General features: G+C 32.2%; 2 protein-coding genes across 2 annotated transcripts; one reads left to right on the top strand and one right to left on the bottom strand.

The window, feature by feature from the left end:
- The first annotated feature begins 1396 nt into the window (after window positions 1–1396).
- Window positions 1397–7110, top strand: LOC122589364 (hippocampus abundant transcript-like protein 1). Its single transcript, XM_043761651.1, has 15 exons — window positions 1397–1648; window positions 3083–3194; window positions 3329–3441; window positions 3615–3737; window positions 4122–4294; window positions 4425–4500; window positions 4886–4972; window positions 5070–5150; window positions 5237–5269; window positions 5655–5708; window positions 5795–5836; window positions 5989–6067; window positions 6436–6506; window positions 6587–6677; window positions 6830–7110. Exons 1-14 carry the CDS (start codon window positions 1463–1465, stop codon window positions 6671–6673), a joined length of 1317 nt encoding a protein of 438 aa, XP_043617586.1. The 5' UTR covers window positions 1397–1462; the 3' UTR covers window positions 6674–6677; window positions 6830–7110.
- A 460-nt stretch (window positions 7111–7570) lies between these two features.
- On the bottom strand, window positions 7571–11762 carry LOC122588431 (protein SUPPRESSOR OF K(+) TRANSPORT GROWTH DEFECT 1-like). The gene is made up of 8 exons (XM_043760541.1): window positions 10976–11762; window positions 10480–10585; window positions 9577–9775; window positions 9076–9144; window positions 8933–9007; window positions 8357–8455; window positions 8088–8243; window positions 7571–7861 (listed from the first exon to the last, which is right to left on the bottom strand). Exons 1-8 carry the CDS (start codon window positions 11451–11453, stop codon window positions 7736–7738), a joined length of 1308 nt encoding a protein of 435 aa, XP_043616476.1. The 5' UTR covers window positions 11454–11762; the 3' UTR covers window positions 7571–7735.
- Between the last annotated feature and the right edge of the window lie 3741 nt (window positions 11763–15503).

Here is a 15503-nt window from a genome sequence, read left to right as displayed (position 1 = left end):
TATTATTGGATATATATTAGCTATTATTTTATTAGATAAATATTAGCTATTATTTTATCGGATATATATAAGCTATTATTATTTATTTATTATATTAAAACTATTGGATAAAAAGTGTAAATTTGTGATGGAAAACAAAAAAGCGTAAATTAAAGTCAAAATTTTAAAAAAATTCAACATTACGAAATTGAGAACTGTGATTGGTCGATAAGTTATTAGAGCGTATAATAAAAAATATTTACCAGTGTTTTCTTTTAAGTTCGAGTTTAAATATTGAACAACATCCAAATAATACGCAAGACTTGAATTTATTTAGAATTTATTCGATACTCGAACATGACTTGATACATACCACGGCCCTTATAATGTTATAGATTGAAATAAATAATTATTACGAGTATTTTTATTATCTTTGAATGGCTTGATTTAGATTATTTAACGTGTCATTATAATGGGTTAGTTGTGGTCTTTATTTACATATTTTGTAACTTTTTGATGGTCATCCAGTTAGACTTTTTTGTCGGCACCTTTCATGCTTCTTCAAATGTTTTTGTTTTGACCTTAGCTTTTAGTTTTAAAAAAATCATATGTATTGCGATTGCAAGCATCGCCTATGACGAATGCCGATGAAGCAAGCTCAGCTTAATATATACGAGTAGTTTAGTACTCTTAATTAACAAGGCAGGCGGGTATATAAAAAGAGCAACTCACATGCATCCTCTAAATGTCACTTCCCATCAGTTTAATTAGGTATATGCCCGGCCTCATTGCCAAATTAAAGGGGGAGGTGTTAGTTTGTCGATGCTAATACGCGGTACCGATAATGTATATATGCATATATATGTCACCTTCACCCGTTATTGTCACAAAATTATTGAAGAGTTTTGTGACGAAAAGGTTTTTTTTTTTTTTTTTTTTTTTTTTTTTTTTTTTGTGTGTGGAACAATCAATCAATATTTAACATTAGGGATATCATATCATAAAATGGTAAAAACATTGCACATATTCTAAACTATGAAATATAGATCATGAGGTGTAACAGGTGATCAGAAAGAAAAAAATTCAAAAAGACTTTTTAAAAAACTTGTGACCTGAGGTAACACAATAGTTGATATGGCTTTAGCGACGGACGACAAAGTCAAATACATCATTTATTATGTTATCGGAAATAAAGTCTTAATTTATGCTATCGATAAAAAAAAAAAAAAAATTAAAAAACTTCATTGTCACATTTGATATGAGAGGTATGTCACGGCCAGAACCATGCCAAAATCTATCCATCATCATTTCATTTCTTCCTAACCAATAAACAACTAACAAACAATTATAATTATAATAATAATCAGCATCCTATTATATATATACGAGTATATATACATACATATATATATATATATATATCACATATTAAAGTGTGAGACAGAGAAAAGATATAGTAAAACAAGCTAGCTAGAAAGAAAGAATGACAAGGTGGTGGGAGGGTGCTCGTGAGCTGAGGCCATTAGTACACTTATTGTTCCCACTTTGTTTTCATTGGGTTGCTGAAGAAATGACTGTTTCTGTTCTTGTTGATGTTACCACTGAAGCTCTTTGTCCCGGCCAAAATTCATGTTCTGAAGCTATTTACCTCAATGGTCTTCAACAAACCGTACGTGCATTATTACTGCCAATTTCTCTTAATTTGTTTGTCATTCATCATATATACATTTAATCACTACTGTATAAAGCAGCATTTGTGTTATGAGAATGTTATTTATTAAAAATGAGAATTTAAGCAGAATTATATAGTCAAATATTCACTCAGTATATATTCTGCTAGTACTAATCAGATTGGTGTCTTTACTTTTTGTTGGTTTTGTCTAATTTTTCTTGGATTTTTTTGTTGGGTTATCGTGTGATCATTAGGCGTTCGGGCGGTAATTTATGTGAATATGTGATGATTAGCTAGTGTAAAGATGTGAGTGTTCATTTTGTGGATTATGTTGGTTTTACGCTTATTTATTGAATGTTTGGTGCATGCAAAATGTAATAATCTGGTTCTTAAGGCTTTTTACATATGTAGAAAGAAGAATAGACTTTATGACATTTTTCTTTTTCCCTTTTCAATCCTTTCTTGTGACATACCTTTTACACAAACATATATAATTCTTCACCTTTGATGATCAAACTATGTCCTTTCATAATTTAAGATGAGTCAAAGACTTGCCCTCCCCGGTTGACCGGAACAGGAAAAACCTCTTCCCTAGCTTATAATGAATACTTTTATATTTTGTTAGGTAAACCTGATATAAAGATAACTTTTCTCTTAAAGCTAATCAATCATTTTTGTTTAAAAGTCTAAAATGACCATCTCTCAGCTCAAATTTTTTCCCCTGCCTTGTTTTTTTAAGGAAAACAATACAATAGTATATACAGTAGATTTACAGTACCTTGTAAATCTGGGAAATGAAGGATAGAATGGCACATGGGTTCTGCCAATATTTGGTTGTTTTTATGTCCATGTACTATTTTGGTCCTCTCTTATCATTTACTCTAAGGTATCTTATTGTCCTTGGTGATATGGACAACTCCTAGGAACATCATCTGATACATTGTGTTGGTTTTTACATTTTATTTCCATGAGAAATAATAAGGTTAAACAAACAATACAAAATAAACATGTACACGTAATGCGTCAACAATGAGTTTTGAATCAAGTGGTATTTGATGCAATGGTAACGGCTGAATCTCGACAAGCCTTTTTGAGATTGAGTCTCTATGAAGAGACTTATACAATCATTAGGCTCAATAACTTGGTTACATATCAGTTGGTGTAAAATCAATTGGAATTTACCGAAATGCTACTTCCCGGCACATACTTAAACTATAGTATATGAAATATTGTTCCTTCTTAGTAATATACTATTTATCCACACCCAAAAAATGATGATCACTTAAAATTCAGAAATCATAATGTAGCTTGTGCTTACATCATGTAATTCGTTTACAACATTATATATTCATTTGTATCTTAAGGATAATATAGTAATAGTAGTATCCTTATATAAACTTTGCTCATGTTTTCATTGTACTTGTATATTAGATTGTAGGAATATTCAAGATGGTCATGCTTCCAATTCTAGGCCAGCTTTCAGATGAGTATGGACGTAAACCACTGCTCCTCGTTACATTATCTACAACTATAATTCCCTTCGGTAAGTGGCTTCTTATCATATCTCATGTCTATGGTACCATATTCACAACTATATTTCATGTACATTGGGTCATCATGGAATTATTTTACTGTCTTTTTAGACTCATATGTCTCATTTTGCTGCAACTCTTTCAGCCCTGCTTGCCATCAGTGAATCAAAATCATTTGTATATGCTTATTATATCCTTCGCACGATTTCATATATAATCAGTCAAGGAAGTATTTTCTGCATTGCTGTTGCTTATGTGGTAAGTCTTATTGAGTTCTACTTTTTAAGCATTGAACCAAGTTTGACGGTGATTGTTTGATCAGAATGTTCAAGAAAATTCAATTAGCTCGTATCCTGTAATGAAGCCACCGAGTATTGTTTATATGCAGAGTTTTCAACATGGAAAAGCTTAAAAATTGTCAATTTTTGCAGGCAGATATTGTTGATAATAGAAAGAGGGCAGCTGTTTTTAGTTGGATAACAGGCCTCTTTTCTGCATCACATGTCGTAGGAAATCTGCTGGCTCGTTTCCTTCCCGAGAAGTACATTTTTGTGGTATGATGATTTTGATTCTGTAGCATAGAGTATCAAAACGGATGGGTAAACTTCAATGTGTGTTGCTCCGTCAACATTTTCTTATTCATTTCTCTATGCAAGGCATTATTATGATTAAAAAACTGTATTATTAAAACTTTAGCTTATTTCTACAAGTAAAATGCTTTTAGATGTTGTAAGCATTCAAGATATCAAGTACAGGCCACTTTCAATTCCTTCAAACCATTTCACATTAAACCAGAAGTTATTTGAAGTATATGACCTTTTAGAGAAAAACTTGACCCATCTCGTAGTAAATGGGTCAAGTTTTCTACTGGGAGTCTACCATAATATTTCATCTGTCACTTCTTTGCAGTCTTTCTAATGATATTTTTTCTAGTTCAGGTTTCTATAGCTCTCTTGATCTTCTGTCCAGTTTATATGGCAATATTTCTGGTTGAGACAGTTAAACCGACTCCAAAGATCGATCAACACTCATCTTATTTGAGTAAAGCAGTTACCGTCGTTCAAGAACGTTATAAGACAATGAAATATGCTGTAACTATTGTCTTGAGCACGTATGTCAATATCAAAGCATCATCATTTTGCATATTTCTGTTTTATCTTTACTTATAAATTATGCACTGAAAGACTTAATATTTTCTCAAATTTATTCTAACATGACTACTTAAACTGTTTTAATTTCAGTCCAACTCTGAGTAGTATTTCGGTCATTTCTTTCTTCTACGAACTGGGAATGTCTGGCATCAGCACTGTCTTACTGGTATGTTTTAGATAGAGTAAATAAATTATAGAAGATGTGTCAATTTCATACTCTTACTTATGAATGGGTTAATTTAGGTTATCTTTATACCTAATGGGCCAAGCGGGTATATTAAATTAGTTTGCTAAAGAGGAAACAGATCATGTGGTTGATAGTAGAAAAAAAGATGAATTTTTTGAGGGAAATTTGTTTCGGGTCCAACCTGCTCCGTATGTAAAACTACTTGATTTGACCGATTACCTGATCTGCACATTTTGTCACCTCTTAGTTAGAGCATATGCAATACGAATAGGCATGTAACCAACCTTTGGCCAAAGTGATACTGAATCTGTTGAATAAGTGGTTAAATAATCAACTCATTTGTGGTTTCTTGTTGATCTCGCAGTATTACCTTAAAGCGGCATTCGGTTTTGATAAAAACCAACTTTCAGAAATCCTGAGCATGGTTGGTGTAGGTTCTATTGTTTCTCAGGTTTGTTCTGCTACTCTGATATATAAAGTTTCAATAGCCTGAGAGTTGCTACTTTGGTCTTCTAATATTAAACATGTATTCAATTATGCTACAAAAGTTGGTGGTGCTCCCTTTAGCTAATCCCTTAGTTGGAGAGAAAGTAATACTGTGTGCTGGCTTATTGGCATCAATAGCATACGTATGTTCTTTTCCCCTCGTTTGCACTAATTTGACCAAAATTTTCAATATAGCAAATTTATCTCATAAATCCTATGTTATTTGCAGGCATTGTTTTATGGCTTTGCATGGGCCTCTTGGGTAATACTTCTTTTAATGCCTTTAATCTTGTTCTAAAAGTTTATGCTTCTAATATTTCTTTGTCCAATCACCGTTCATCCCATTGTTTTCATAAGTTGACTATTTGAAGACCCGGGTTCAACCCAATACTTGGAAAAATTCTCTGAGAAAAGACACTACTTAAAAAAATAATTCAGCTTAGTTAGATCAAAATTAGAGTTGGCAATCTCGGCTCATTCGCATATAAATGGGTCGTGTTGGATTTTATTTTATCTCAAGCAGGTCAACTGGGTCTAAACAGGGTTAAAGTCGCTCAAAGTCTATTTTTAATGCATACTATCTCCTATGCACCTCTATAGAAGAAAGTTAATGAGGAATATATGATATCAAGTTTATGTGTATATAGGTACCATACCTTAGCGCATCATTTGGAGTGATCTTTATCCTAGTTAAACCAGCTGTAAGTTCTCTTAATCAAAATTGATTCAACACCCTTAGTTTGAGAAGTCATTCTTAAGTATTCAAGGCACTTGCTCTTTTTGACAGACCTATGCAGTTATATCAAAAGGATCAAGATCAACCGATCAGGTTTGTGAAAGTTTTTCGTTAGTTCTAATCACCTTGCACATTTTCCACAACTTTCTCTCCTCCTTTTTTGTGGTTCTCGTCTTCTTTTAGCTTATGCTAACCATATAAAAACAAGTACATGTAATAAGTTTGTCTTTGTCGTTCAATCTCAGGGAAAAGCACAGACTTTTATAGCCGGTGTTCAGTCAATTGCAAGCTTGTTATCGCCATTGGCAATGACTCCATTGACTAGTGAGCTCGATCTTTGTTCTTGATTTCCCGTTAAGCTTTGTTGTATATAGAGGAGGCAATTTTGAACTGTGTAGTTAAACAAAATATAGACTAAATTACAAAGGAAACAGGTCAAACAGATCAAAAGTGGCCCAAAATGTATTGATAATGTGTATTAAATCTTTTATAAATAATAAAAAGGTTATTATTGTTATAAATAGATTATCTAGAAACATATTTTGACACTCAGATTTAGTGAAAATTGTTTCAAAATATGAACCCAAAAAAGTGTTCCAGGTCAACCTGACCCATTATCCGCTCCACCCATTTTGTCACCTCTGTGGGGGATTTTCGATTGGTAACTTGAATCTCAACTTTTAATTGTGCAGCATGGTTCTTGTCCACCAATGCACCGTTTGACTGCAAAGGCTTCAGTATCATTTGTGCCTCTCTATGCATGGTAAGGCTGCTTAAACACCTCCACCATCAATTACCAACACAAACTCCCTTTCTCTAGCATGATCTTTACAAGTATTTCAGGTGATCTCTTTGTGTTTCGCATGCTCCCTGAGAGTGGAGTCACCACCTGACGAAGGAGACAATTTAGAAGCACCACTGATATCATAACCTTGTAAGAGCGTATAGTAGTAAGATATCATTGCGGTTCTAGCCTGTTTGCTTAATGTAAATTATGGTTGCTTCACTTTGATCCATCTTTGTATCAAGTAACGTAGTTTTTGCCCATACGAAATATTACATTATCTATTTAAATCTACATCTCAGGTTTTGAGATTTGAAGTCTCGAAAGATCAAAGATGTCATTTTGGCAACGACATCTGTTGAATAAGGCAAAGCCATAAGCATACAACCAAGAATATCATATTGTCTTGAGGTTCTTGTTCTTGGTTCGACTCGACTTAGCTTACTCAAATCTTGATTTCTTTTTCTTTAAATAAGTTGTAATTGTTCTTTAGAAATGAAGGTGCAATTTCAGCAAATTTAGAGAATATCGGCAAAAGTGTAAAACTTAGATAATCATGTTTAATACACAATTACTCATAAAATTCAAGGGCAAACAACACAGCGGCCACAATTTGACCCTTTATAAAAAGGTGATTGTTATAGCCTGTAACATGACCCACCCATCTTGCCACCTCAAGTTATAAACAAATCTTCTACACTTAAAAGAGTTACTTGGGCAGCGGAATCTAATGACCTGCAAACCGCTGCCTAGTACTATGTGCCTCATAAAAAATTTGCCCTTATATCAGATATGGTATAAATGACATCAAAGGGATAGTTGGGTGACTAAATCCCGATATATGATAAAGTAACATGAAACTCAAGGTATGTTTCCAGATCATAACAGCTTAATCAAAACTTGATTAATTTGAAACACATGCGAGAAAAACCCGAGTACAAAGAGAACAACACAAGCAGTACCAGAAAGACATCAACACATTACAACCTACCTATCGCCAACACAACCATACGCATTGGCATTGTCCTTAACATATCCCCTTATAAACTGAATCAAATAATATCAATGTCATATATTTGCAAAAAGAATATCATATACACGTAAAGTCAGAAATGTAACCAACATTCTTTGAAGTAAGAAACAATTTTTAATCATTTGAATATTTAATCACAAAATATAAACATTTCTGTGTGTTTTAAATTCAATCATCAGCCTTCTTCTCCAAACTCTCTTGTGAATCTGTCATGCACTTCAAGATCTGATTTGCTAACAGTAGGTTTCTGTTTTGCTAGAACTTTGTCAAAATCTGTTCTTGATATCGGGGGTGGATTGATCTGGAAAAATACCCCAAACCCAGTTTCAGTATCAAGAATCATGAGGTTTTAATAAGAATGAATTGTTTAAAAATAGTTACCACTGTTCATAGCTCAATGAATAACAAATAATGTTCTGGATTAATTTTGTAAGAAAGATTCAGCAATTAATTTTGTTGGTACTGGTTTACTTTTAAACAAATAGCAGAAACCATTCTTGTTTATTTTGGTTATTCAATCTCCATACCTTTGATGCCTGCCCTTGTGTAGCTAAATCCTGCATACTGATCTCAATAGCACCCGGATGTCGAGGTCCACAAGGCACCCAAGTGTCGTCAGATGTTTTTATGAAGTGCATAGCATCTTGAGTTTTACGTACAGGTTCAAACAAGACCTCATTTACCTATCACCAGAACAAAGACACACAGAAAGGCATTTTAGACATATTGAGATACAATTAACCTGCAAATAAATGCAACCACAAAACAAACTTTTGAGTGAATTGTCGATACTTACACAAACAGCAATATCTGAACCAGAAAATCCTTCGGTTTTATATGCTAATTGCTCAAAGTCACGATCAGTTAGGCAATGAGGCGTATCTCCAAGGTGCACCTACTCACAAAAATTAGTGATCACAAATTCACAATTATCTTATATAAGCTGTATATTGTTCTTTACAAAATCAAGGTGAGAAAGTTTGATCCATTTAACCAAAGATGGGTTAATTGGGTTATATATCTTCAAAAAGGTCAAAGGGTTGATTGATAACCATGGCAAAAATGGAATGAACCAAACAGGTTGAGAGACACCCAAAAGATACCGAATTGCTTAGCAACTATATCGCTCTATTAAGAATAAAATTATTGATCGTATCACTATAATAGTATAGTTTTTGTGATCCTGTTTAATTCTTTATCAATCTATAAAATTCAAAATCCAACCACACACAATTTGATCTGTCCTAAAAAAGTGCTTGTTTTGTTACCTAATCCACCCATTTCGCCACCTTTACTTAAAAACATGTCAATTCTACATTCTGACGTGTTCATTTGCAATTTCTTGTTGATGATTTTTTTAATCTGATATTACCTTAAACATGTGCTGCCTTGCCTTCACGTCTGGTAGAGGGATGTAAATCCGCTTGTCGAATCTTCGCCTAATGGCCTGTGATTTACTGTGTGTTAGCAGTGCAAACAATTAAACAAGGCAAGACTACTGTTCACAGATGTTACCTGATCTAATGAATAAGGTGTGTTTGTAGCTGCAAGAACAAGAACTTTCCTATCATCATTGCCAACACCCTGAAATAGATACAAACAACTATCTGAGCAACAAGAGGCACAGGTAACGACAGCATTACTGTGATAACTAAAGGTGGCAACTTTGACCCATTTACTTTTGGATCAGTCAGTTTGGGTTATCTTATAGATCTAATGAGTCAAAGCACACAAGATTCAAATATAGCTCAAAGGATACAGGGGAAATGGGTCACAAAGTCAAAAAGAATCTTAAAAATTTGATAATTATAATAAAACATCATACAAAGGAACTGATACTGATTGAATATATACAATTTTTGTAATCATATTTGACACCATGATGATATATAGAAGGTTTACTTAAAAAAACATGGATCGCCTTCACGGCAACCACTTAACCTGTTTTGATCCATTAACCAACTCACCCACCCATTTTGTCACCTCTAGTGTTCAAGTTAACTGGACACAATATACCTGCATCTGGACAAGAAGCTCGGTTTTTATACGACGAGATGCTTCACTCTCATTGCCTTCACCACGTTGGCCAACCAAAGAGTCTATCTCATCAATGAATATAATAGAAGGAGCACTTTCTCGGGCCATTTGGAATAGATTTGAGACTAACTTTTCACTTTCTCCCATCCATTTAGAAACCAAATCCGATGAAGAAATACTGCAGTAACACAAATTCTCGTGATGGTCAATACGTTGTATGGATTCTTCTCATGATGATGTTTTCAACACATATGCACTCAAATGGTTAATGCTTTCAAGAGTGGAAGAAGAATTAAGATATCAAAAGTTGCTTGATAAAACAAGATGAAAATTCTTTGATAGCAAAAGATTCTAGGGAGGTTTATGTATGTACATATTGAAAGTGATCAATGTGACTTAAATGATCATAACCTGAACATACTAGGGTTAGAAAAGAATCTTACATATATCGTAAGAATCAGGCTTGTTCCTGGATTCTTATAATATGATTATTTCAACCATAAATTATGAGAACCATAACCACTTTTACCCAACACACAAAACTAATAAAGATAACTCAAAGACTATGTAGTTATGATGCGCAGGATGTATGATTTGACAGGCATTTTGTAAGGAACACCAGAGCAGCTAATATTTCCATTTTATCGATCCTAATTGGAATCTAAATGACAGCTCTAAAACCCTAGAAAGAACAAAAAAGGTTCAAAAGCGGAGGGTAGGCGAAACAAAGATAACTTATTACCTTTCTACACAACTTATTACCACACAAATATAACCATTTAAAGACTCATTCATATGAAGAAACAAGCAATATCTGATTAAAAGTTAACACATGTCAAAACAAATTAGTCACTGAATCGGCAAGTGCAAACATGAAGATACCTGAAGAAAGTTGAGTCGGCTTCAGTTGCCACAGCTTTAGCCAAGTAAGATTTTCCCGTTCCAGGTGGTCCATATAAAAGAAAAGCTCTCCATGGCCGTCTCTTCCCTTTATAGAAAAGATATTCAAATGTCACTTTCAAGAATAAAATTTACTTCTTTAAAAAGCCCGATACTATAATACAAGTAGAAGTTACTCCCACCCTCGTAGAAAAATGGCCAAGTTTGGTTTAACAGTCTGTTTCATGTATATTATTTGATTATTACCATGATAGTAGAATCTTGTAGACCAAAACAACCCTAATATCTTATAATGATGAAACCGGGAAACAGACTGTATACCCAAAAGTACCATATAATCTGCCAAACACATTCGGAATGACAATCTAAAGTATCCTATCACCAAAACCCCATTAGGCTAATACCAAATACGATATAAATTTTAACGACAAACCAAATAAAAAAAAAAACAAAACAAAGAGGCAAAACAAAAACTAACCAACGAAAAACTGCGGAAACTTAACAGGCAAAATCACCGCCTCCTGCAACGCTTGCTTCGCACTTTGCAAACCGGCAACGTCATTCCATTTAACATTCGGTTTCTCCCTAATAATCGCACTATTAAGTCCGGACCTCAACTTAGTCTGTTCGGCATCCTCTCCATCCTCACCGCCGTTCTTTTTATTACTTTTCGGCCTAGTAGCAACACCCGTATCACCCCCATTATTCGGCCTACCCCCTCCCCCACCGCCGTCTTCCAAAACGGCCCGAATTTCCTCAGCCCTTCTTAAATAATCAGTAAACTTAAGTGTAATAGCTTCTTTAAGTTTCGGGTTTTTTTCGTATTTTAAATGAGTCTTAAAATATTCTAAGGCATTCATATATAGTGAAAAAGCTTTTGGGTAATTCCCTGCTGTGTCTTCTTCTACTGCTTGTTTTACATATATTATTGCTTGTTCTTTAAAATTACTATACATTATTATATTTTTATTATTCTTTTTTATGTATAATAATGATTAAATCAGATGATCATGGGATTAAGGATGAAAACCTAATTAAGCGAAATTAAAAGATGAGATTATGATTAAGAAAATATAGATTGATTTGATAGAAAATTGAAAACACTTACTTGAATTGTGTACGATTTACAGAAAAATAAAAATAAGGAATTTGAAGAATAGTAGTTTTAGTGGTCAACTGATGGATTGAACGGAGCGAGACGCGTTTGGTTCCCGGGTGTTTGCTTCTTGTAGTAATGTTCCCGTGGTTTTTGGTGTTTATATACAAAGAGGATAACCGTAGATACTTTATATTAAAACTTTATTTATTTATTAATCAATCTAACTAGTCATAATATAATAGATGTAGGATATATATATATATGGCTATTGTATTGTATTCGTATCGTGTATGAATTAATGGATACTTTTTATGTCAAAAATGAAATTAAAACAAATTAAAAGGAATTATGAATCTTTAAAAATATATTTTTTTAAGCCATTAGGGTGTTAGCCTAATGATCAGGATTTTTTCACAATTTGATGACTTCAGTCTTAGCCTTTTAGGCTGCCTTTAGAAAAAATATAAATATATATAGTTTTTACAATTTGCATAATATTTATGGCGTTGTATCAATTAGATCATAAATTTCATAAACTTTAAACATGCACTTAACAAACATATGTTGTGTCTCAAAACTATATCTTTTTTTATTTGCATATAATTTTGGCGTTGAAGTTTGTAACCAATGATTGTAGTTTAATAACAAAATTATACTATTGAATTTGGAATTGTGTTGCTTGTAAATGTTTTGAAGATCATATGCTACATTTTCAATTTTGACTACATGCTCGAATCATTTTAGAGAGAGAATGTACAAAACAAGGTAAACATTATCAAAGTACTTAGACGTAACAAGCTCTTTTAATAAGAAGTTTCAAGTTCTAGCAAAGATCATGAGGTAGTCATGGTTGGTAAACAATCTTGGGAATACTCAATTAAGACTTTACTTGAATTAAAAACTCATCATATCATGATGAAAATGCTTTCGTTTAATTTATAGACCTAGATCAAACCAAGCAAATTACGTACATCTATATTGCCTAGTAAAACATTTTGCTCCCCTTATTCAACAATTCTGATTTAAAAATACCCAAAATGTTCATCTTTTATATTACATCATTTGTTAACTTTCAAAATACTTATATTACTCTTTCGATAAGCAAACTCTTATTCCTAAACCACAAAGCATATATATATCGTCGTCGTCTCCATCACCACCACCAGTCACCACCATCGGCCCCCACAACCATCTTCGTTCATTTCATTGCACGGGTAAGTTGCTAGTATACTTTCAGCATATAAACATAAGAATAAAAACGAACATTATATATATATATATAGTTAGGTTATTATGAGAACTAATTTTTTGTCGAGAACTACGAGAACCATTTAAAACCATTAGATTAGATTAATCAATGGTTATTAACAAATGATGGCATATTTGTAATTATTGTGATAAAAACTAACTTGCAAATAAAAAAATTTTCTGTAAAGGGCATAATAGGTAATAAAAAATAAAGAAACGCACAGCCGAGAAAATCATAAAGCTCGTTACTTTTTGTTTTGAATGTCAAATTTATTATTAATTGATTAATTTATTAATTTTTTTACTCAACAATTACATGTGTTAAAGAAACTGGATTATATTCACACGTAATTCGGTATGGTGAAATATATGAACACTAGAACACTTAAAATTTAGGAACACATTTGCACATGATATTAACTAAAATATACGAGTATATATTATTCACGTGTGACAATATGCATGTGATGTACACATATATTAGGATATGAATGTGTTTATTTTAGGATTAAATGTAACATGTGTTCGGTGTACACATGTATTACGGTGTGAATATATTTATTTCATGGTCAAAAGGAACATGTGTTTCAGTGTACATATGTGTTACAGCGTATATGTGTTTATTTTTAATGATTTGTTAAACGTGCATATTTAATAATAGATGATGTTAAAACTTAAAAGGAACATAACATTTGCATCTATATCTATATATAATAAAAAGTAGAATCATGGTAGTGGAAAAATTAGTTCATTCTTAACGATTTATCAATGGATACTTAATGGGTTTATTAGGGTACTTAATGGGTTCATTATTTTGGTGTAGTTTATTTGTGGTTTTCTAATTTGTTTCATTATCTATTTTGCATTCATATAATAGCGTGATTAATTGTTTTACTTAATTAGTTAATGTTGTTTAGTTTGGATCGGCCAATGCATACAGTGGACATAAATTTAAGGTATACATTGCGTTGTTGTTTCAAATCTACATACGGTTTATTGTTTGTTTTTTAATTGACCCATCTATGTTTTAATGATGGCTCAAGAACATCCCTGTTTGTTCGCATGTTAATTCTTCACGTACCTGTAGGTAGATTTTTTGAATTTTATGAAGATTAATTTGTTAATTGATAACGACTAACATGGGTGACGGTTAGAGAAAATCATGTCCTCTTTATTAAATAAATTGTTAATCATTTAATAGTTTTATAAATTTACAATACTGTCCCTCGTTTTCACAATTCTCGACATTTTATTAGTTCTTGATTTATCTTTTTACTATATATATATATATATATATAATATATATATATACACACACTTTTTTCCTCATCTAATATCTATATTTATTTTTGTTTTCTCTCACATACAATTAATTTTGTGTAACCATATGTTTTAGCCCATGTTGTAAGTATAGCAACCATTTTTTAACACCACAACGTTCTTGACACAACATTTATTATCCATTAAACGCTACCTTATCCTGTTACACAAAGAGAAAAAGAGAAAGATAAAATGTGTTGTCATAACTAAAAGTTCTTCGATTACTTACATATTTAAGTAAAAAATATCGTATAACGTATTCAAAACTGTTTTTACATGAATATACAATGTTGACCATTATGTAGTTTTCTATTAATACATAAAGATTCGTCAATAAATTTTTAGTTTAGTGGTCCAAATTAGATGTTAGAAGACTATGCCTATCATGTCAGGATTCAATCCAAACCAAGACAAATACGTTTAATTAACTTGGAGAGTCACCTTATAATAGATGAGTTGATTTGTTAAAATTTACCATTAGAAAAAATAAAAATGAAGGATTCATGTTGACTAGTTCAACAATAACTTAACAAAATAATGTAATCTACCAATATACCTCCACATGTGTTAGCAAATATCATGTAAATAGAGTTCGTTAATCATAGCCTTTAAAATTATACTAATTAATTTGCAGTAAAGTTAGGCAATACTCTAAAGGACTCGTTATCAAAATTCTATGTAGAAAAATGTCATAATCCTATAATACAGGGGTGTAAAATATAACCATCCGAAAATCATACAAAGTTGCGCGAAAATATAGAGGAAACCTAAAGGCGGCAACTCAAAATCCAAATAAAACACATATATTTTGCACAAAATTCGATCTTCGTCAGAGCGCTTTCAATTTTATTCAGGTGACTTCTATGATTATTTTCATCTTACGATTTTCTTAAATTCGATATGTATATATAGATATATGTATATGTATGATTATTTAGTTTAATAAATGATATTATTAGTGAAGCGATTTATTGTGTAAATATTGTTACAAATAGATGTATTAGTGCTTTCATGATGCTTGATTTTCTAGAGATGTTAGATTCGTCATTCGTGTGTCTATGTATTGTATTTATCACACGGATAAACATCTTTTCAAGTTAAAAACAATTTGACTGGGATCGTTATGAATATAAAAATATGTAGTTTTTATTTATTTATTGTGAGTTCTGTTTTTTATTTTATTAGTTTTCATTTTCTCACAAAATCATAATGTGATAGTTTTTTTCGAACTTGAGAAGATTCTTATTCATATCACACACGCACAAACAATGTTTTATTTTTTCTGAAACTTTCATTTTTTTTTTTGCCTGGTTGATTAGGAGGGAGACGATGACATGTC

This window comes from Erigeron canadensis, chromosome 2, assembly GCF_010389155.1.
Source record: "Erigeron canadensis isolate Cc75 chromosome 2, C_canadensis_v1, whole genome shotgun sequence".
In the NCBI taxonomy this organism is placed as follows: domain Eukaryota; kingdom Viridiplantae; phylum Streptophyta; class Magnoliopsida; order Asterales; family Asteraceae; genus Erigeron; species Erigeron canadensis.
Note: the sequence above shows the minus strand (reverse complement) of the source record. Positions and strands in the feature narration are given on the sequence as shown.

Excerpts from the sequence above, each read along its gene's own strand:
- LOC122588431 (XM_043760541.1), bottom strand. The coding sequence starts at position 11,453 with ATGTATAGTAATTTTAAAGAACAAGCAATAATATATGTAAAACAAGCA. Across the intron at positions 10,586-10,975 it reads GTTTCCGCAGTTTTTCGTTG|GGAAGAGACGGCCATGGAGA; the intron begins GTTAGTTTTTGT and ends TTTTCTATAAAG. Across the intron at positions 7,862-8,087 it reads CACAAGGGCAGGCATCAAAG|ATCAATCCACCCCCGATATC; the intron begins GTATGGAGATTG and ends GTATTTTTCCAG.
- LOC122589364 (XM_043761651.1), top strand. The coding sequence starts at position 1,463 with ATGACAAGGTGGTGGGAGGGTGCTCGTGAGCTGAGGCCATTAGTACAC. Across the intron at positions 3,442-3,614 it reads GCATTGCTGTTGCTTATGTG|GCAGATATTGTTGATAATAG; the intron begins GTAAGTCTTATT and ends CAATTTTTGCAG. Across the intron at positions 4,295-4,424 it reads GTAACTATTGTCTTGAGCAC|TCCAACTCTGAGTAGTATTT; the intron begins GTATGTCAATAT and ends TTTTAATTTCAG.